The sequence below is a fragment of the Thamnophis elegans genome, chromosome 1 (assembly GCF_009769535.1).
Source record: "Thamnophis elegans isolate rThaEle1 chromosome 1, rThaEle1.pri, whole genome shotgun sequence".
In the NCBI taxonomy this organism is placed as follows: Eukaryota; Metazoa; Chordata; class Lepidosauria; order Squamata; family Colubridae; genus Thamnophis; species Thamnophis elegans.
This window is the reverse complement of record NC_045541.1, coordinates 54,276,509-54,299,605: the sequence shown is the minus strand read 5'-3', so window position 1 is coordinate 54,299,605 and position 23,097 is coordinate 54,276,509. Positions and strand designations below refer to the sequence as shown.

Sequence of the window (23,097 nt, the reverse complement as noted above, 5' to 3'; positions counted from 1 at the left end):
ACAAGATCTAAGCCCAATGACTCAGGTTCAAGATTCATTAATCCTCTGAGATCCTTTCGATATTTTATTTCCGTTTCAATTATTCTGCATAGCCATTTTAGTAGTAAAAACAGAGACAGAATTATGAGAGTGCAATTTTTTTTCAAATTTGAAATATTCCTGGGTGCAACAGAACTATTTTGAGTGCGTAATATGGTACTTCAAAACATTTCCAATAGGATCAAAATAGTCCATCTCTCCCCATGAAATGGCTGTTGCACATGCGCAATGCATGTGTGTGTGCGTGCATGCATGCGTGCACGTGCATATGTGTTGAATTGACAGTGGTGTGTTTTGAAAGGAAGTTATCTGCTTGAGTCTTCTTAGAAACGTAGGACTAACCATTGTTAGACGGATATTATGGATTAGATGGATCTTGGGTAGAGGGAACACTTCAAGTGTCTTGTCCTCTCAGTCATGTGGTCCCTTTAGTCTACTAAAACCTACTGCATGTAGCCTGTTTTTCAATGTGTCAGAAATGAAGTATGTCTAAACCTGAAAACCATGAAAGCTTTTAACTGCCAATGCCAGAGCTTGAACCTCAAATGCTGAAACTCCAGCAGGATCAACAGGATTGCTCCATTTGAGTTTTGGAGTTTGGAACCGGAGAAGATATTATGCTCGGAACGCAGCAGTGGCTACTGCAGGGAGAGATAGCCACAGACATATTGAGGCTAGGAGGCATGCCTGCTGGGGGCGGAACAGGTGCTTGCACAACCCCCTTCTCCAGCCAGGCAGAGCTCCATGCACTGACCTAGGGGGTATCCCTAATGTGCCATGCTGCAGGAGCTGGGGAGCGGGCAGAGGGCCACGTGGCTTGGTGCCTTAGGGATACCCCCTAGGCCAGTGAATGGTGCTCTGCCTGGCTGGAGAGGGGGTTTGCCGGGCGTTTGCTCGTGAGCTTGGTCACCTCATGGCTGCTTCGCCCCTGAGGCTGTGCCCAGCTCCTCGGGAGCCAGTTCACAAGAGAGCAGCTGCCTGGCAACTCCCCCCTCCGGCCAGGCAGAACATCAGTCCCCAACCTAGCGGTATCCCAAAGGTGCCAAGCAATGTGAGCGCCATTCTCCCTCCTGGCTCCTGCGGCTTGGCGCCTTCAGGATACCGCTATGTCAGTGAGCGGTGCTCTGCCTGGTCGGGGGGTGGGGGGCTTGTCCAGGGGATTTATTTTCGGCGGTTGGCTTATATTTTTGCCCATGCAAAAAAATGTGGCAAGGCTTTAGTTTCAGGACAGGTCGTATTTTCGGGGAAACACAGTACATATTCAGAGACATTTTAAGGACAGCAAGCCATTCAAAGCAGAGGTGGGTTCCTACCAGTTCAGACCGTTTTGGCCAAATAGGTAGAAACTTGGCAGCCTGGGTTACTTTTTCTCCCAAACATTTAAAGCAGAAGCTTATAATTACAAAATATTCAATCATATTCTTCTGCAGGGTCATTTAAATAATGCCCAAACTGACTAGGTCTCCTAATAAACTGAAAGTTTTCCACTTCATTAATTACAGCAGATGCCCTACTTTTCAGCATCTCGGATTCATGGAGAGCTCGAGGGATCTAAACTGGACATCTCAAATGTGGTGGAACTAATGCATTAGCCATTCATATCATAGAGAGGATTATTGCAAAAAACCTCCTCAGAATAGTTTTCAGCACTGCTTATGACATTAAGATTACAATCACGTACTCATAGAAGGTTCTGCCAATTTCAACAGTACTTATTCATCTTATCACTCTGTTGTTGAATAGGTCAGAGAGCGTTAGATTTTGATGAAGTACAATGTTCTCCCACCCCACAAATTGCAGTTAGCAATATCTGGAGAATGAGGTGATTCTTCACCTGTGCAGGGAAATAAACAGAATTTATTTTCTGTCTTTCATCTCACACTTCCTCCATCCACCAATTCAGAACAGATGCTTAATATCCCCTTACAGATGTTAAGTCCACCATCTACTGACTCCATTTTTCTGATCTACATTTATAGCAAGAGAACTAGCACTTAGACTTTATATCACTTCACAGTGCTTTACGGTCCTCTCTAAATGGTTTACAGAGTCAACATTTTGCCCCCAACAATCTGGGTCCTCATTTTACCGACCTCGGAAGGATGGAAGGCTGAGTCAACCTTCAGCTGGTCAGGACTGAACTCCTGGTAGTGAGCCGAGTCAGCCTGCAATATGGCTTTCTAACCACTGCGCCATTATGGCTCCTTTCCTATTTTAACTTTCCTACTGCATTTAAATTATTCTCCCAATAAACCCTGGAGACTGAATTTCTGTGGTGGAAGAAAATAGATACTTCATCACTGATAAACAGTTACTCAACTATAGCTCTTCAAATAGGAGAAGCTGGGATAGGAGAAAACCAATCCACATGTATATTGCCAGTGAGCTTCTAAGCAACATTTTCACTTTTCTAAATGGACCTTCATCTACTAGTAGTCCAACATGAGTCTTCTACAGTGTTTTCTTTTAAGGACCCATTTTTCTAAACTCAGCCTAACTGGATTCTTATGTCCTATTGGAATTTTCCCACCCATCCCTATAACCCATGATCTTTTAGTCTGTGCATCTATGGTACAAAGACAAAATTCAGTGGATCATCTTCAAAAACATCAGCATAGCCTTCAGCACCATCCTGGCATTTTAGTGGTATCTAAGGGACTCCCCTCTGATTATGGAACAGAAAGAAGCTAATGTTTTCAGGACAGTGGAAATTCAGGAAAGTCAATTAATGAAGCTGTTCCTGAAACAAACCTTTCTGCATCAATCAACATGGATTTAATTAGATGAAAGAGATGAGAGAAACAGAATGGGTGGCAGAGATTTTCTTTTGTCTGACACAATTTACATTTTCCAAATTCATGCTGACTTGTGCTTAATAAAAATGTTTTCGCATTAACTTGCAAACAACTTTCTGCCACTGTAACCTAAAAACAATGGATAATAAGTTTTGGAAGGAATTCAACAAACAGGAAAGGACGATAGAATGCCCTTCATCTGCAGTCATTTAACAGTAGCTGTACCCACAAATAACAGTGGAATTTGCAAATTGATATTTGTTTTATCTATGTACTATGTATGTCTAATATTTTTATTCCATCTTTATTACTTTATAAGTAATTCAGTATATCTAATACAGTACATAGTTCTCTCGCCTCCCCCTACAGTTAGCACTAAGCAGACTCAGAGTCACTGTGACTTGGAGTCTGGCAGCAACTACCTTGGCCTTTTTAATTATTTTAAAAATTCTTTTCTTTTCCTCATGAGACTGGTGAGGCCCCGCCTCCCCTGCCTCCCCTGACTGCACGTCCCTGCTAATACTCCTTCCTCTTCCTGTTTTCTCCATAACAACCTTGTGAGGCAGGTTGAGCTGAGAGAGAGAGTGACTGCCCAAAGTCATGGGCAGCCGAGGTGGCGCAGTGATTAAATGCAGCACTGCAGGCTACTTCAGCTAACTGCAGTTCTGCAGTTTGGCTGTTCAAATCTCACCGGTTCAAGGTTGAGTCAGCCTTCCATCTTTCCGAGGTGGGTAAAATGAGGACCCGGATTGTTGAGGGCAATATGCTGACTCTGTAAACCGCTTAGAGAGAGCTGTAAAGCACTGTGAAGCGGTATATAAGTCTAACTGCTATTGCTATCTAGGCCAGTTTTCATGCCTAAGGTAGCACTAGAACTGACAGGCTCCTGGTTTCTGGGTTTAGAACTGGTAAAAGTTAACTGCTACACACCAAACTGGTATACTAACCGGTATACACCACACTGAATTCACAATTCAGGAAATGCAAAATACATCAGTCTTTGAGACTTGCTTACTGAGATAGCCATGCTCAGGAAGAATCCTAAATTCGAGATATTCATTTTGGCAATTGTTTGTTCTCCAATCATGTTTCTATTTAGCTTCTGAACATTTTGTTACCAGACTAGGTAACATCAGCAGGATTTTTTTAACCTATTCTCCTTAGTTAATAAATGTCTTGTCACAAGACATTTATAAGCTAAGGAGAATAGGATAAGAAACCCTAGTTACTTAGTCTCATAACAAAAGTTCAGAAACTAAATTGAAACAAGCTTGGAGAGCAAACCACTGCCAAAATCTAAAACCAGAGCTACAACTATTTTCTATTATTTCATGTTCCAACAGGGTAAACTTCCTTAGCTCTCCACCTATGACCCTTTGCAAATTTCTGCCTGCGTGACTTGGACAATTTGACATATAGTAAAGGACTTGGAGAAAAAAGGAGGATATGAAAGGGCTTTGTGCCTCTTAAGCCAAACTGAAAATACAGAGCTATTATCTCCCCACAAATCAGAGTATCTCACAAAAAGCTCACAGGCATAAGAGGATTGCTCCAAAGACCAAGTGACATTCAGCTCTGCTCATTCTCAGTGATGCATATGTAATACTTCTAGAAACCTACTGCAGAAACAGGAACTGTCAACGTACTCAAGCTGCTTTATAAAGTGAGCAATGAACTAGCATTAAAATTTAGGGAATGGAGGTTTTTGGCAGTTTCCATTTTGTTCTGGCTTTACCACTTTGAAAATACAGCCCTTGCTCAAAGAAAAAAATGTATTATTTCCTTTAAAAAAAACCCTATATAGATATAAAACCAGGCTCAAATTGTCCTACTTTGAATACATTATGCAAAGACGCAGCTCTCTGAAGAAACTTCCAATGTTTGAAAAAGTGGAAAGAAAGGGAAGAGGACAGGAAGGCAGCAAGTGGGATGGACTCCATTCCAACAGAGATGAAAGTACTGTTGGAAGAGCTTGAGGCTCAAACTAGAAACAGATCATCATGACGGAAAATTTATTCATGGGGTTGCTATGAATTAACAATGAGTTGATGGCATGTAATCAATTGATCAGTAGATATAACAATGGCCTCTCCAAAGAAAATAGCTTAGCCATTTTCCCACATGCAGGAATTGGTGTGCTTATTAATAGCAGCAAAGAATTGAATGAAACATGCTATTTATATAGCAATACCACTTAGACTTATATACCAATTTACAGTGCTTTACAACCCTCTCTAAGCGGTTTACAGAGTCAGCACATTGCCTCCAGCAATTTGGGTCCTCATTTTACCCACCTTGGAATGATGGAAGGCTGAGTCAACCTTGAGCCTGGTGAGATTTGAACTGCCAAATTGCAGGCAGGCAGCAGAAGTAGCCTGGAGTACGGCATTCTAACTGCTGCACCACCATACTAAGCTATTTCAACATTATTTTCTAGTGAAAACTGTCCAAAGGATCGCCCAATAAAAAGTATAGTTAAGACCCATTTTAAAGAGCAGCATGGTGGCAACAATCGGAAGAGGAGCACATACTCCTAACATCCAAATAGTTCTCAATTTATACATTTATTTAGCGACTGTTTGAAGACATGGCAATACTGACAAAATGACATATGTCTGGTCCTCATGCTTATGACTGCCATAAGCATCCTCTGCAGTCACATGATCAAAATTCAGGCCCTTGGCAACAGGTATGAATTTATGACCATTGAATCATCCCAAGGTCACGTGATTGCCATTTGCAATCTTCCCAGCCAGCTTCCCACAAGCAAAGTCAATGGGGAAGCTGGATTTGTTTAATGACCCCATGCATTTAAATACAGTAATTCACTCAACAGTCATGGGGATAAAGGTTGTAAATTCAGGCATGACTCATTTAGCAAACATCTTGCTTAGCAACAGAAGTTCCAGTCCCAATAATGGCAATGTTGAGGGCTACCTGTAAATGGTTTCCTGCATTAAGAAGATAACCTATTATGGAGAAAAGTTCTAATTCAATTTAGAGTTTAGCCAACTGAGATCATAGTGAGTCTTACATAGAAAAGTGTCTGTTCTTGCAATCTCCACTTGCATTTGGAAGATTTAGAGAAGCAGCAGCAAATTATTTTTCTAAATAGGTTGTTAAGCTACAAGGATCTCAACTTAGGTTGTACTGTAAGACTTTGAATACTAGTTAGCTCTGCTTCATCTTCTAAAAAGTGAAGTAAAGCAATATGCTATATTTCCTTCTATGGCCGATTAAGATCCCCATAGACAAAACTGGTTATTCATAGCTTTTAAGGTAGGTTTTAATCTCGTTGTTGGACTGGGGGTAGCAGGTACGCTGGTAATCTTCCTTTCACAATACTTTTCCTGTACAGGAACAAGTAAGGCATTCTATATGGAGGAAAAATATGCAACTCCTTAAATCACAGAAAGCAACTAAAACATGAATGAAAGAGCTGCCACTCTACTTTCAGCCTGGATATAATGAGGGCTCTGCTGGGGGATAATTTTCCTCCCCTTTCTTCAATATAAATTTAGTTCTTCTAGATTCTAAAATTATTATTGATACACCTAGCCTGTATACCAACTGATCATGCATGCATCCGTGAAACTATGTAGCAGTAGAACTGAGTATTTCCTTTCCATTTGTTTGCTGGCAGTGATAGATTTTCCATGTGCAATCTGGCACCTATAGGGCAAAGGAAGCCTGAATAAAGACTCACAGGGCTCGAAACACAAGCAAACAGGACTGAGGGACTGATACGGTATGCCAAATTCTATTTTCCAGCTCTAAACATTATTTTAAAATTGTTTTCATGCACTTTGAAAAGTTGAAAATCTGTGGGAGGAGCTGTGGTGGCGCAGTTAAAATGAAGTATTGCAGGCAAAATCTGTCAACTGCTAGCAGTTTAATTGTCCCCACCTTAAAGTCGTCTCAGCCTTCCATCCTTCTGAAGTTGATAAAATGAGGACCCATATCATGGGTGGTATTCACTCACTTTCGCAAATGTGAGCACGTGCCTGTCCATGCATGTGCTCGGCCTTCTGTGCATGCTCTTTGATCACGCATGCAGCTTGCATTGCATGCATGTGTGCAGCTTCAAAAATGTGCCTAAATAGGACAGCATGGAGCTGAGATGGACCCCACCTGTGATTTCCACTACCAGTTTGGGCGAACTGGTCTGAACTGGATGAATACCACCTCTGGGCATTATGCTGACTCTATGGAACAGCTTAGAGGGGGCTGTAAAGTACTATGAAGTGGTATGTAAGTCTAGGTGCTATTGTTATTGCTGTATTATCAGCACTATTTGGAAGCATAATTTTCCAAGGAGGCTCTCAACTGGGATTGGTTTTAAGTGCATCCTGCTTTTTGTATCTACTCCCTGTTTACTTCTTTGCTACTGGCAAAGAATAGTAAATTTTCCCATAATCTCTGCAAGTTAATCAGTTGCTTTTGATGGTATTTTCCCTTGTCCCCAAGCTACTTTATTGATTGGAGTTGCTAGATATTTATTATGTGTTAATTGATAATGCAATATTTATTAGCTTCCCAGGATCATTTCTTGATCAGGGAAATTGCAGATAAAACTAAAAAAAAAGGTTCCCAAGTCAATGCATACACAATAGAGAATATTTTCTTATGAATAAGACTACCAAACAAACAACTCATTTGGTTATTTCAACATGGTGTTTCCATGTATCTCTGAACAAAATAAACTGTTTTCTGACCTCTTCTGACACTGATTAAAATTTGAATGAAGAGAGGAACCTGACATGAACAGCATTATCTAAAAAAACCAGGGAAATGGAAGAAAGCACAGTCAATATCTGAATGTTTAGCCTTTAGGAGGCTGCACTTATTATCCAATTATCATGACTTGGTAATATCCACTAGCACTCTTCCCTTCAGAAATATGTCTCAGTTACATTACAAAGTCTATGTTTATGACTGTGATGGGCCAAAACAAGGCCATCCTCTGTGGGAAAACAGACTTTTTAAAGCCACAATGAAAACAGGCCATGCCTAAAAAGGAGGCACAAAATGAATAACAGAATCAGAAGAATTATGTGCTAGGTTCCGATTAGACAAAGACGTATCAGGAGATTCAGTGGCTAGTATAGTTCTGCCACATTTTACTGATTATAAAATTCAACTCAAAGTGTACTGCAAAAGAAAACAAGAAAATTGCATGCAAAGTTAGGAACTGCTGAGCACTAGATGTACACCGGGCCCTCAGTTGCAGAACTTCAACTCTCAATAGCCCTAGCCAGCACAATCTATGGTGAAAATGCTGGAAATTGTAGTTTATTAAGTCTGGAAGATCACAGTTTATCTATCTCTGCTGCAAAAGAATAGTATAGCTTATAGGAGATCAATCTATGGATGCAGTCTCTTACCTTGAATTCCATAGGTGTGTACTTTTCATTCTTGGGAGTTGTGTTGCCTTTGTAATGAAGATGATTGGGAGTGGTGGGATGGATAATGGTTGACTCCTGAGATTGTCTCTGGCACCGTTGACAGTAAACGTAGATCACAAAGGTTAAGAGGCTAGAGCCAAAGAAACAGGAGAGTCCTGTGGCAATGAGGTGGATGAGGCTAAAACCTGGAAGAAATTAAGAGGATGCTAGGATCACTAACACAAAAATAGCAAAACACCACACTTCCCAACCATAAGTTGCAACATTTGTACTACAATTTATAAACAAAGTATTACAAGGTTTCAAACATTGCTACCATGCTGGCACTTCTTTCAAACAAGATGCTTGCCCATCACTATCTCGTCTATTTGTACTACCATACTCATTGCTGACTGGATGGTAGCTGGCTTCTGGGTGCAATTCAAGGGCTTGGTTACCATCTTTTAAGCCTTTTATGGCTCAGGGCTTAATTTGAGGAACCACCTATCTCCAACAGTTTCTGATCCTGGACAGAATAGATATGCTCCAGGTTTCCTTGATTAAATAATGCCATTTATTGGGACCTAAGAAGCTTCACTTAATATGTTTTTGCCATACAGTTCACTTCTCTATATAAAACTGATTTTAGGGGAAGGGTAGGCGGGATATATATATATATAGTACTCCTGGAAACACCAAGCCTGAAGTAGTCTGAAGCAGCCTGAAGATGACGAATGTGACTTCGTCGAAACGTCGCCAAGACATCTCCAATTCTACGCGGGAGAAAACCCGAACAACTAGAGACATATATATATAGAGAGAGAAGTGAACTGTATGGCAAAAACATATTAAGTGAAGCTTGCATCTTCTCAGTAGCTCCAGAGGACACTTCGGTTCTTTTTCTACGATTTCACCTGGAAACATTTGGAGAAGAGGTGTCCTCTTGATGATAAAAAAAAAATACTTGTACGTTGCAACCATAAAAAAGGATATTTGGATAGCTACTGAATGCATGAAGGCCTGAAAATAATTTTCTGCTTCCTTGGTACAAGCAAAATGCAATTCCGAAAACACCTAGGACATTGCATATACCTTACTCCCTTCCTATTAGTTTGCCCATCACAATTCTGTGCTAATGGGATCATACATTGTTTTGTTTTGTTTTTTTGAAAAAAAGTCTTTCTTTCTCCTTTGATTGAAACTGAAACTAAACATTAAAGATGACAGGTTGAAAAAATGAAGCTTACAAACAATACACATCTAAAGAATGTGCCTGTCATAGAAAGCACATTTCGCTAATCGTAAAGGAAAATAGCCTTCAGGGTTGCTTAAAATGCCAGGGAGGAAATAAAATAAACTAGATGATAAAAAGAGGCTGACTCCTGATATTTTAGTTGGGGGGCTGCCCTGCTGGCCCCTGGTGATTTATTTATTTATTTAGTCCAGTTGTATGAAAGCAATAGCAATAGCAATAGCAGTAGACTTATATACCGCTTCATAGGGCTTTCAGCCCTCTCTAAGCGGTTTACAGAGAGTCAGCATATTGCCCCCAACAATCTGGGTCCTCATTTTACCCACCTCGGAAGGATGGAAGGCTGAGTCAACCCTGAGCCGGTGAGATTTGAACCGCTGAACTGCTGATCTAGCAGTAGCCTGCAGTGCTGCATTTAACCACTGCGCCACCTTAACCACTGCGCCACTTGCATCTCAACAAATGACTCTGGAACAATATCAATCAGAACTCCTACTCATCTAGCAGGGTTAGGAATAATCTAGAGAAGTAAAAGATGCCATTTTCATCATGATATCAAAGTTTCAAAATCTGAACCCTGGCCTGTTCCTTGCCTATGCATTGTATGTTTTTTTGTGGATTTATGGATAATTGATCCTAGATCAGTCATTGATTATCCATGCTTCCTTCCTCTATTTAGAGAGCCAATTTGGGGACAGAATTAAGGCAGAAATTGAGGGACTGGAACTTCTATTTTAGGCATGAAGCCAGCTGGGTGACCTTGGGCTAGTTTCTCTCTCAGTCCTAGGAAGGAGGTCATGGCAAACAACTTCCTAAATCTTGCCAAGGAAACGATAGGAACTTATCCAGACAGACGTTAGGCATCAATGGTGATTCAAAGATGCATATACATATAAACTTCCTTTGCTTTAAAGGATAGTCTCCTGACTTTGGACCATTTGGTTATTTGCAATTGTTTTGTTGAAACAATTGTGTCTCATATTGTGTCTAAGAGACTTGCTAAGAAGTGTGACTGTGGTGGGCAGGAGCTGGAATTAGAGTGTTTTTGATGTCCCTAAAACTGTTCCTGCCAATTATAATCCTAATACATTGTGTAACCTTCAGAGTCAGTTTACTGAAAGTGAAAAGAAAAATGCACTTTTATTAAATGGTAAGATTGTCCTTGTGTGATCAGTTGAAAAACACAAGGAATTACAGAATACCAAACATTCTGAGCAACGAACATCCCCTCAACTTCCCCTCACAATTGTCTCACAGAAAAAATTCTTTGTTGATGAGGGGAGCAAGCTAAATCAAATTTTAAATGTGCAGTGGAAATTCCAAAAAGAACAATACTTTTTCATGTGGAAATTTTTGTGGCATGTTAAGGTCTTTTTTTTCTTTCAAAGTCAGATTCTACATTAGAGCATCAGCAAAGGAGCACACAATATTATAAATATTCTCAAGGGCATTGTAACTACAAAAACGCAATACTTCTATGTCCCTGCCCTTCTCATGGATATTATAGTTTGGTGAGATAAATGAGAATTTTCAGCCCCAATCTCAGATCTACAATTTAAAGATTCTTCTGGAAAAAGAAATTGCTTATTAAACTGATCTGAAAGGATTGAGCAAATATTATCTCATGAATCTAACAATGGACAGAACTTTAAGTAAATAAAGTTTGTTGCTTGTAGATAAGCAGATTTCTTTTTCTACTACCAGTCATGAAATACCACATGCATTAAAAAGCAACTTTCACCTAAAATAAAAGCAGAAGGAATAGAGCCATCAGTATTTGCAGCTGATTATACTGGGAGACATAAAAAGCCAATTTTTCTTCTGCCCTTTTCAAAGTCTTTGGTCATAACTTACAAGTAACTACAGAGAACAAAGTAATGATTCTGCACAAGGAAAATGCCTTTCCCTGAACTTTGAAGATAAACCTTAGTGATTGGCAACTTTTTAAGGCAATCCAGATCTTACAAGGGCTGCCTTGCCTTGGTACCCCTGGGATTTATAGGTAGATTTTTAACGATGTATTTCACCTTGATAAAGAAGGGCCCAGTGCTATAGGCAGCTGAAAAAATTACTGCATTCTGATTATATCAATTATCCTGATGCCCCTAGCGTCTCACATCCTAGAAGCTAGTATTTTTACTGTTCTCAGTAACAGGTTTACTACTGTGATAAGCAGCCTAAGTAGATCAAAGGCTAATGTAAAAAGAATATTTAAAACACGAGGCACATTTAAGAGTTCTGTGGAAGGAAAATCGAAATAAAAAACTTCAATCTTGCAGGCCAAAGAAGACTCCCTGCCATTCTTGTTCTTCAAGCATCACGGCTGTTGAGTCCAATTACTCCTCTTTTGCTTTCCTGCTTACAAGGGTTGACCCAAAGCTTCCTGCCACCCTGAGGCTTTTGAAGAGAAGCATATGACCCATTGCATGGGTAAGCATGGTGCCTGATTTCTTAGCAGACAATTTTTTCCCATCTGCTAAGTACCTTACCACTCCAAAACAAAACAACAACAACAACAACAACAATAACAACAACCCTCTGGAGCTATATTGAGGCTTTCTGCAATGGAAGTTGGCAAAAATGTCGAAGGACATGTTCTTCAGTTTATTTATTTCTTCAGAAAACATGGGCATTTCTTAGAAGGAGTAGAGCCTTGAACCACAAGATGGATGGTAAATACATTTGATAAAGAAGTAAGCAATGTGGAGAACTACAATTTTCAGGATTTTTAGAATGGTACCTAGTTAATAGGAAATAGGGAAAAGTGAAGGAAATTATAGAACCCAGGACAGTTAATGAAGTTAACTAGAAAGAGAATGAAGGGTGTAGGTGGAAAAGAGGTATGGGAGGGGATCTCAATGGTTGAATGTACGTATTTTTCGGAGCATAAGACACACCTTTTTCCCTCAAAAGAGGCTGAAAATCTGGGTGCATCTTATACACTGAATACAGAATTTTAGCCACCTGAAACCCCTCCCCCTTTGCAAAAATGGCCATGCATAGCCTTTAGGAGGCTTCCAGAGTGCTCCTGGGGGCTGGGGAGGGCTAAAATGAGCGAAAAACAGGCCATTTTTGCCCCCAGCGCCCAGAAGCACTATATAAGCCTCCTAAAGCCTATGCATGCCCTTTTTTTTGACAAAAAACGGGCCCATTTTCATGAAAAATTGGCCTTTTTTGCTTGTTTTTGTCCCCCCCCCACCCCAAGAAGCATTATATAAGCCTCTTAAAGGCTATGCATGCCCTTTTTTTTATGAAAAACAGGCCCGTTTTCATGAAAAATGTGGCATTTTGGGGAGGTCTGCAGAGTAAAAAACCTTTCTTTAAAAAAATTTGCCTCTTCAAAATCTTGGTGCGTTTTATACTCTGGTGCATCATATACTCCAAAAAATATGGTATTTGGATTTACTCACTTTTAATGTACGCTAACAATTTCTAACTAAGTGAATGTGAATTTCTAAATAAAACATGTCCTTTTTAAAAATAAAAATAACAAGTATTACAAAACTGACCTCAAATTTGCAAATTAGAAGATTTTTTTTAATGCTTCTCCTAAAACTCAAAGTTTTACCTGAACTGAAGAACAGCAATAATTTGTGTGTAGAGACACCCAGTGACAAATCTACCATTAAGAGAGTACTAAGGAAAACACAGAATCTTTTTCTAGTTCAATGAAAAAGGAGTTACACCAGAAAGGTTTCAGATTTCCCTAGTAATTAATTATTCTGAGAATCTCACATCTATATCAAAATACTTTTCCTCCCAACTCTGATAAGGAGACTCCAGTGGAATTAGGGATATCAACAGGATTAATGGTTTGGTTGATGCATCCCAGAAAAGAGTAGGCATGTTAAGATAAATGCAAGATCTATAGTTAGCTGTACTCTACCTCCACAGTTCGTGCTCTCATCAATGCTTGATGCTGGCAGGATTACTAAACAAAATGAAAAAAAAGGGAGGGGGAAACATCACTTTTGTCATCTGCGACAGTGTACAGGCAATTAAAATGATTTTGCTCACTACGTGGCAAGTTAATTTCTGCTGCAAACAAGGAGCTCTTTCAGCGATCTGGTGAAAAATACAGAATGAAATATCATACAAAAAAAACCCCTTCTTGAAAAAAACATGTTTCCTGTTAGAACGGAAATGTGGATAAGATTGAGAACTAGTCAAATATAATAGTATTCTATTCTGGAAACACCTGTGCACAAATCACACACACACCCACACACACCTCAAAGAAATGAGCAGAACAATTCAAATTGCATTTACAAAACATTTGAATGCCACAGGTGGGTAATATAGCACACATACTATGTTTTTGCCTACCGACTCCAAGCTAGCTAGCTATTTATTAAATAAATTTATATAACCACCCAAGTCATGCATAGGTGACCCTGGGTGACTTACAACATTTAAAACTTTCATCTAAAACTTTCATCTGAACATTTAAAAGATTTATCATATAAATAAAGCTGTTTAAACACCCTAACCCACCCTTTATTATATCTTATATGATATTATTTATTTCACATCTTTTAACTGAAGAATAATCCTATTCTTGGAATTTGCTGCATCAGACAAAGCAATGAATATACCTCAGTATTTTAACCATTTACTTTCATGTTACCAGTGACTAGCATTCCTCTGCTAGTCACTGATCTGATTCATCCAAATTCATCTAACTTTAATGCAAACGTAATGTTTTTGTAGTACAGAATATCTTGTCTTTATGAGTCATAGGATCCTTCCCACCCATATAAACATAAATATATAGCCTACTTTTGAATTTGTAAATAGATAAAAGTTTCATATTTGCTCATTAAGAATGTAACTGATGTGCTTTTTAACATTTTAGCCATACACTAAATAAAATAGATGTTAGTTGAAATTCTACACGAGACAAGTAACTTCTTGAAAATGGTTTAATCAATCATAGCTAAAACCCACCATTTGCAAAATCATTATACTCCTGTAAAGTATAGATTATTCCTAAATTGTTTCTTTTTTACCTACCCTCTATAATCATACATTAATTTGTATAATATTTATACAAATATTATTTGGCATCTGCCAAATGCAGTCTTCTTATGAATGTAAGCTTATGAAACACGAAAAAGGAACCATTAATTCAATAAACCAACCTGCACACACCATCCTATTGACATTAAAAGTAACAACCACTTTTTTTGCCCTAGGAAAGCTCACCCTAACATTTAATCAACTAGTCAAATTCTTGCCTCTCTAGTGTACTGAAATATATCAAACTCTACTTACCAGGGATCTCATTATACAGACATTCTTGATACTGTGTACTGTTCCCTGCACATTGAATAGATCCTGGGCTGTGCATTTCACAGAAACGGCTACGATATTGGATGCTTTCTTCATTGCATAAACTCCATTCAGACCATTCAGACCAGCCTCCTTAAAATTATGTATGTCAGAAATAAGATAAATTAGGCAGGATGATTCAGTGTCACACTAGGAAAAAAGTGTAAGAGATAAATACTGAGCTAAAGATTTGAATGAAATTCTTCAGCTGAACATTCAGCTCTGAAGTTGTAGTTCAAAAACATATTGACATATAAGATTATCAACATAACTTTCCAGGTGTATGCTAGGAAATATTTTACAGAACATCCTCACTTACCAAAGTAAGCTAAAAACTCTTACTGTGTTTCTCTGAGTTTCCTCAAAACCTCCTCCTTTAGCTTCTAACTTGAAATAAAATGTTCCTGTTACAGTTGTTTTTAGTAACCATTTGGGACCGGATAATGTACAGTCATGCTTTTATGACTAACTGTTACAACATCACTTTCGAGGCTATCAATAGAATCGCCATCTTTGTGGAATACTGAATATTTTTTTAATTTTAATATTAAAAAACTGTGAAGATGCATGACAGAATCCTGTCAGCTCTGTTCCATCAATGGGCTTTTAAGGTTATCAGATCTCATACAGCAGAACTGATGACAATCAGCAGCTGAGAAGACAGCCTTCCAGCTGATTGAAATTCTGTAATTCCAACTTAATTGGAGGATGTCAATAGGGAAGATAATATTAAGCATTTAACAGTAGTTAAACAGTAGTTATTAGTGTTGCATAGTAATTTTGGAAAGCACTATACTATCAGGTCCTAAAGAACAATGAAAGTGTTTGCTACCTTCACATGGATGGGTATTACAGAGGGCTTCCTCTGTGTGTAGTCCAATGCAGATATCCTCCCCATTAGTTGGTGCTGGGTTGGTGCAGGTCCGGGTACGCTGGTAGTGTCCACCTCCACATGTTGCTGAGCACTGAGACCAAGGAGTCCAGCAGGACCATGAGCCCTTCACTGCAGATGAAATAGAACACAACAAATAGGCACCTCTGAGTTTAGGCTACTTCAATCCAAATAATAGCAATAAGAGCCATGGTGGTACAGTGGTTAGAATGTTAGAATGCAGTATGGCAGGCTAACTCACTGCTCACTCCAGGAGTTTGATCCTGACCGGCTCAAGGTTGACTCAGCCTTCCAAGGTTGGTAAAATGAGGACATAGATTTTGGGGGCAATATGTTGACTTTGTAAACCACTTAGAGAGGGCTGTAAAGCACTGGGAAGTGGTATGTAAGTCTAAGTGCTATTGCTATTAATGGCAGACTAAACGTTATAGTGAAATTATTTTAAAGATAGGTGGCACTATAGTTACGATTTTAGTCTTACTTTTTATATTTTTATACAACTGCCAATTAATACAAGTTCACTATGTGAGAGTTAGAAAAATGTAATATTAAGACAACGTAAAACATTATAAATTACTGAAACTCATTTAAAAAAATCATTTAAACACTGAAGATGTTCAGATGAAAAGACTGTAAGACATGGATTTAAATATATTTGAGTGAATACAAGCATCTTCACTGAAAGTACCGTATTTTCACGACCAAAAGCCGCACCGGATTAAAAGCCGCAGTATCAATTAACGTTAATTTTTCAAACTTTTTCCACATATAAAGCGCACCGGGTTATAAGCCGCACGTTTCCCGACGCTTCTGGACATCTGTTGCAGTCGCGAGGAGAGTGCGGAGAACAGCGCGAAGGTTCTTGGCGCTCCAGGAAGCTGCGAAAGCAGCTGGGGGAGGCGCACGGCTTGGTTTCTCCTCCCTGGACGTCGCAGCAGCAGCCCCAAGCACACTGAACTCTGTGTTTTTCGCATCGGGGCATGCTCTTGCAGCACACCCCGATGCGAAAAACACAGAGATCGGTGCGCTTGGGGCTGCTGCTGCGACGTCCAGGGAGGAGAAACCAAGCCGTGCGCCTCCCCCAGCTGCTTTCGCGGCTTCCTGGAGCGCCAAGAACCTTCGCGCTGTTCTCCGCACTCTCCTCGGCTCCTCACAACTGCAATAGACGTCCAGAAGCGGCAGGGGCTATCGAGCTGGAAATCCAATCCCCATTAGCCCCAAAAGCCGCTTCTGGACATCTATTGCACTCGCGAGGAGCGGAGAAGAGCGCGAAGGTTCTTGGCGCTCCAGGAAGCCGCGAAGCCAGCTGGGAGATCTTTTTCCACATATAAAGCGGACCGGGTTATAAGCCGCACTGCCGGTTTTGGATCAAATTTTAGGATTTTCAGTGCGGCTTATAGTCGTGAAAATACGGTACTCAAAATGTCATAATGCAAGGCTTTCTGGAAGATTTTTCAATTAACAAGTTTGGAAGTTTGGAAGTTTATTAGCATTTGTATGCCGCTCACTCCCAGGGGGACTCTAGGCGGCTTACAGACAACCAAGGAATATAAAAATTAAAAATAGAAATACAGTTATTTAAAATTACACAACATACATACCACTTAAAATGGGGCTGGATGCTGATCAACAGCCCCAGGCCTGCCGGAACAGCCAGGTCTTAGTAGCTTTACGGAAGGCCGGAAGAGTAGTGATGGTCTGGATCTCTTTGGGAGATCATTCCATAGGGCCAGGGCAGCAACAGAGAAGGCCCTCCCCCAGGGGGTCGCCAGCCGACATTGACCTGCCGATGGCACCCGGAGGAGGCCCAATCTGTGTGATCTTATCGGTCTTTGGGAGGTAAATGGCAGGAGGCGGTCTCTCAGGTAACCAGGTCCTAAACCATGTAGGGCTTTAAAAGTAATGACTAGCACCTTGAAGTGTGTCCGGAGACCAATGGGGAGCCAGTGCAGCTCACAGAGGATAGGTGTAACATGGGTGTATCTAGGTACACCCATTATCGCTTGCATAGCTGCATTCTGGAGCAATTGCAGTCTTCGAGCACTCTTCAGGGGCAGCCCCATGTAGAGCGCGTTACAGTAATCCAGTCTTGAGGTGACGAGGGCGTGAGTGACCATCTGAAAGGCCTCCTGGTCCAGATAGGGACGCAACTGGTGCACCAGGCGAACCTGGGCAAAGGTCCCCCGGTCACAGCCGACAAATGATGTTCCAACATCAGCTGCGGATCCAGGAGGACTCCCAAATTGCGAACCCTCTCTGAGGGGCGTATAATTTCACCCTCCAGGCTAAGAGATGGAATAACTGAACAATCCTTGGGAGGGAGCATCAATAGCCACTCAGTCTTGTCGGGATTGAGTGCAAGCTTGTTCGCTCCCATCCAGACCCTGACAGCCTCCAGGCACTGGCACATCACTTCTACTGCTTTGCTGAGTTGGCATGGGGCGGACAGATACAGTTGAGTATCGTCCGCGTATTGGTGGTATTTAATCCCATGCCGGCATATGATTTCACCCAGAGGCTTCATGTAGATGTTAAATAGGAGGGGGGACAGGACTGAGCCCTGCGGCACCCCGTAATTGAGGGGCCTAGGGGTCGATCTCTGCCCTCTGACCAACACCGACTGCGACCTGTCTGAGAGTTAGGAGGAGAACCACCGTAGGACAGTGCCTCCCACTCCCACCTTTCGCAACCATCGCAGAAGGATACCATGGTCGATGGTATCGAAGGCTGCTGAGAGGTCAAGAAGCACTAGGATAGAGGAATGACCCCTATCCCTGGCTCGCCAGAGATCATCGATCAGCGCAACCAAAGCAGTTTCTGTGCTGTAACCAGGCCTGAAACCCGACTGAAAGGGATCCAGATAATCAGTTTCATCCAAGGTCCATCGGAGTTGAAAGGCCACCACCTTCTCAACAACCTTCCCTACGAAAGGGAGGTTGGAGACTGGATGATAGTTGTTCAAAATGGCTGGGTCCAGAGAAGGTTTCTTCAGGAGGGGTCTCACCACTGCATCCTTTAAGGGGTGCGGGAAGGATCCCTCCCGAAGAGAGGTGTTAACAATTGTCTGGAGCCAGCTACGTGTCACCTCCCTGCTGGTCGAACCAGCCAGGAGGGACACGGGTCCAGTACACGGGTGGAGGCACTCACCGCTCCCATGGCCTTGTCCACTTCCTCAGGAGCGACAAGTTGAAACTCGCTCCATAAAATCCACTCAAGACTTTCCCCCGGCACCTCGGCTGGTACCGTCCAATTGGAGTCCAGGTCCGTCTGAATCCGAGCGATTTTATCCAACAGAAACTGGACAAATTCCTCAGCTCTACCCTGTAAAGGGTCGTCTGCATCCCTCCCTTTCAAGTGGGAGCGGGCTATTCTAAACAGGGCAGCTGGGCATGATTCTGCGGATGCAATAAGAGTGGAAAAATGCGCACATTTTGCCGCCTGTATCGCCACTAGATAAGTCCTAATAAAGGCTCTTAATTGTGTTTGGTCAGATTCAGAGTTACTGGCTCTCCAGCGTCGCTCTAGGCGTCTCTTTTGGCACTTCATCTCCCGGAGTTCCTCGGTGAACCAAGGAGCCCTCCTGGATCCACTACCGCGGAGAGGCCGTAAAGGCGCAATCCGGTTTAGAACCTCCGCCGCTACTGTATTCCAAGCAGCGACCAAGGACTCCACCGGACTGTGGATGAGAGCATCAGGTATTTCACCAAGCGCCGTCTGAAATCCCATAGGGTCCATCAGGTGCCTGGGGCGGAACCACCTAATCAGTTCCCCCTCCTTACAGTGGGGGATTGGTTTCCGAAAGTTAAGCCTCAGTAGGAAGTGATCAGACCATGACAAGGGCAAGGTCTTAATGCCCTTCAAATCTAGATCACGTCTCCACTGCTCCAAGAGAAATACGAGGTAAATCGTGTGACCAGCTGTATGAGTCAGACCCAGAATTACTTGGGTCAAGTACATGGCTGTCATGGAAGCCATGAACTCCTGCACCCCATCAGAGTGTTCGCCGAGCGAAGGCAGGTTGAAATCCCCCAGAACAATAAGCCTGGGGAACTCAACCGCTAGCTCGGCTACTGACTTGAGGAGCACAGGGAGGGCTGTTGTAATGCTGTTGGGAGGTAGGTACATTAGCAACAAGCCCACTTGACCCCCAAGGTCCAACTTCACCAACAGGGACTCACACCCGACAAGCTCCGGAGCAGGGATCCTATGAGGAAGTAATGACCCTCGGATGATGACTGCCACTCCCCCACCCCTTCTCTGGTGTCGCGGCTGATGGAGCACCTGAAATCCTTCTGGGCACATTTCAGTGAGGGGGACTCCTCCCTCCTGCCCCAGCCAGGTTTCAGTAATTCATGCCAGGTCTGCCCCCTTGTCTAATATTAGGTCCCGGACAAGGGGAGCTTTGTGAACCACAGACCTGGCATTTAGCAACAGCAGCCTGAGACCAGGGCCCTGGCAACTCTTGCCATCTGGTCCTGGAGTGGAGCTAACAGGGCTGGAAGGAGGGATCGCTGTGACATAGCGGACCCTCCTTCCCCGGTAATGGCTCACCCTGAAGCTCCCGTCGTACCTGCTCCTCCCAGTCATGAGCATAATGCTTCGGCCTACTCCGCACCCGCAGACCCCCCTCTATCCCAAGGCCCCCGTTCCTCTTGGCAGGCCATTCAAACCAGACACTCCAGGTTGAGGGGTGGAACCGGGCCCCCATCCACTTCTGCTATTGCACTCAGTGGAGGGGGCTCCGGGCCGCACCTTCAATCCCCTCATGTGCACCAGACAGTCATTCACCTCATACATACCCCACAATAGGTTAAAAAGTACAACAATATAATAATAAAATAGGGATTAAACTAATTTAAAAGAAAGTGGGATTCATTCGCTCACAAACATACACATACATACCACACACGAAAGAGAAGGGTTGCACAGTTGTTAGAAAAGATGATGGTATTGTGCGAGTGAGTCCGTACGTAAGTTTGTAAGTTCGTGGGTCAGAAACACAGCAGTCAAAATAGGCAAAACAGAGCCAACGTGGAACCAGGGAGGTAGAGTATCTTCTTTCCCCAATAGCGTGGTAAAAGGGGAATAAGGGTCCAGGTGGCTGCAACAAGGACACTACCTCCAAAAATACTTCTGAACATATTTTCCCTGTCTAAGACATTATTTCCCTTGTTTTACTTAGTCAATGCATTCAGAGAAAACCTCAAAAGAAGACCTTAATAGTACAAGTAGGTAAATACATGGAGAAACAGTCTTTGAGAAAATCTGACCATGAGCAATATAGAGTTTTAAGGATTAAAATCAATATTTTAATGTATGAACCACTGCAATTGACAAAGCACTTTGTTCCGTGTGAAAATGCCAATACCAGTAAAGAAAGGATCAATCTGAACTATTCTGGAGTAGTAGCAACTTTGATATTGTTTTTAAATGCAGGCAGTATGCTGTCATAGTGGTCAGAATCAGGGGTGGGTTTCAAATTTTTTTACTACCGGTTTGGTGGGTGTGGCTAGATGGGGGGGCATGTGACTGAGTATGCGTGGCCAACTTGACATCACTCACACACACTCAGTCACATGCCCCCCTCCCCAAGCCATTTCCATTAAAATGATGGTGAAAAGTTTTGACAGAGGGGAGGGGGCTCCAGCCTCGCTGGACCTAAGGGAGTGCCTGCAAACTACCCAGTAAGAAAAAAATGTTTTTGTCCTCCCTAGCCCCCAGGAACACTCTGCAGGCTTCAGCAGGGCTGGGAGAAGGCAAAAACACCTCCGTTTTTGCAAAAAACAGCCCATCTTTGGGAGTTCTCTGGGACTGACATGTGCACACCATTAAAAAAAGGGGGGGATTACATTTTTTCAATGAAGATTGTTCTACGCATGTGCAGAACAGAAAATAAAGATGGAGGCACCCAGGATAAAACTAGTAGGGTTACTTGTCCGGTCGAGTTACTACCTATTTGGCCAAACCGGTCCGAACCGGTAGGAACCCACCTCTGGTCTGAATATTTTAGACCAGCCTGGGAAATTAGGATGGTACAGTGAAACAATACAAGTCATTTTGTAGAGAGGTGGTCCAATGCTTTCAATACCAATATTCTTGCTTACCTGCTAAATAAAAAAAGGCTTACCTGGGCAAGGGTGTGAGTTACAATCCTGATATTCCATTGCTGATCCTATGCAAGGAACACCACCATTCTTGGGTTCTGGATTGGTGCACATTCGCTTCCTGGTTCTGAAGCCCAGTTCACAATCCCTGGTACAAGATGACCATCCACCCCAAAAGGACCAGCCACCATTGATAATCCGGATAGAGGTCTTGCCACTCTTCAGAAGATCATCAACTAGAGCTAGTTGGGGAGAGAAATAAAAGGTGGCAATTAAATATACTAGTAGGGCAACGATATATACACAGAAAATCCAGGCAAAGCTGATAGGATGGGCATCTAATGTCCTTCTGGTAATGGGACAAGCTACAACTTTCTCTATTACACAATGAATTACATCTGATCTCCATTTCAAGCAGGCAAAGCATTGTAAATCATCTCTTGGCCCTCTTTGTTTTTGTTTTGTTTTTAACTCTGCTCCAAGTTCAAAGTTTTGCAGTTTAATGCAATGCTTAAGGCACCATAAAAACCGGATATACTGAAAAGAGGGTATACTCTTTCCACCTCTCTTTCTTGAAAACAGGGCAAGGAGGTCCTGACCCGGGCAGCAAAAATTACTGGCCAGGTTGTAATCTGATCTTACACAAATGGGCAGAATGAAATCAATAAATAAATAAAAGGAAAAGCTTGTGCCTACATTTTTTAGAAACTGGCCTCCTGTACAAAGGCAATCAGAAATTATGAGCTGTTAACCATTATAATAAATTAAAATAAGTTGTTAAATAATTCAGGATATATCTCATTAGATATTGATAGATCAGCTACCTTAATTTTGAAGCACAGTTTCCATTTCCTCTTCCTGAGGTATGTCATAGATCAAATTCAGCTTGGTCTTCTTAACTAATATATGTCCACCTTCCTTAGTACTGCACTCCCAAGGCAAGAACCATTTTAGTTCTGATTTTCTGCCAATGTCTGGTGCTGAGTAAGCACCAGAGAAAGGATCTCATCTACATTTTTATGCTTTGATAGCACACACTGATAATAAAATAATTACATTCTTTACATTAATGAAGACATCATAAAGGAGATGGCATGATTACCTCTGGGAAAAACTAGGACAAAATTTAACAGTTTTGGTGGAAAAGATATCTCATCAACCATCCTGTTCCCAGAATACTCAGCCAGCAGAAATGAGAAGAACGAATAGAAAACAAACCAATGCTACAATCTTGTGGTAGCATAATTATACCCACCTTAGTTATACAATATTTAAGAAATTATCCTTATCTTTCAAACAT

General features: G+C 41.8%; 1 protein-coding gene across 1 annotated transcript in view; it reads right to left on the bottom strand.

Annotated features, from left to right (window-relative positions):
* The window catches only part of SEMA5B (semaphorin 5B), a 623,924-nt gene that overhangs the window by 5,490 nt on the left and 595,337 nt on the right, over positions 1-23,097 (bottom strand). Inside the window, exons 20-24 of the mRNA XM_032227708.1 lie at positions 21,821-22,039; positions 15,634-15,804; positions 14,745-14,894; positions 13,357-13,401; positions 8,219-8,424 (exon numbers count right to left, since the gene is read on the bottom strand). Coding sequence (XP_032083599.1) covers positions 8,219-8,424; positions 13,357-13,401; positions 14,745-14,894; positions 15,634-15,804; positions 21,821-22,039 — 791 coding nt within the window. The remainder of the gene's footprint in view (positions 1-8,218; positions 8,425-13,356; positions 13,402-14,744; positions 14,895-15,633; positions 15,805-21,820; positions 22,040-23,097) is intronic.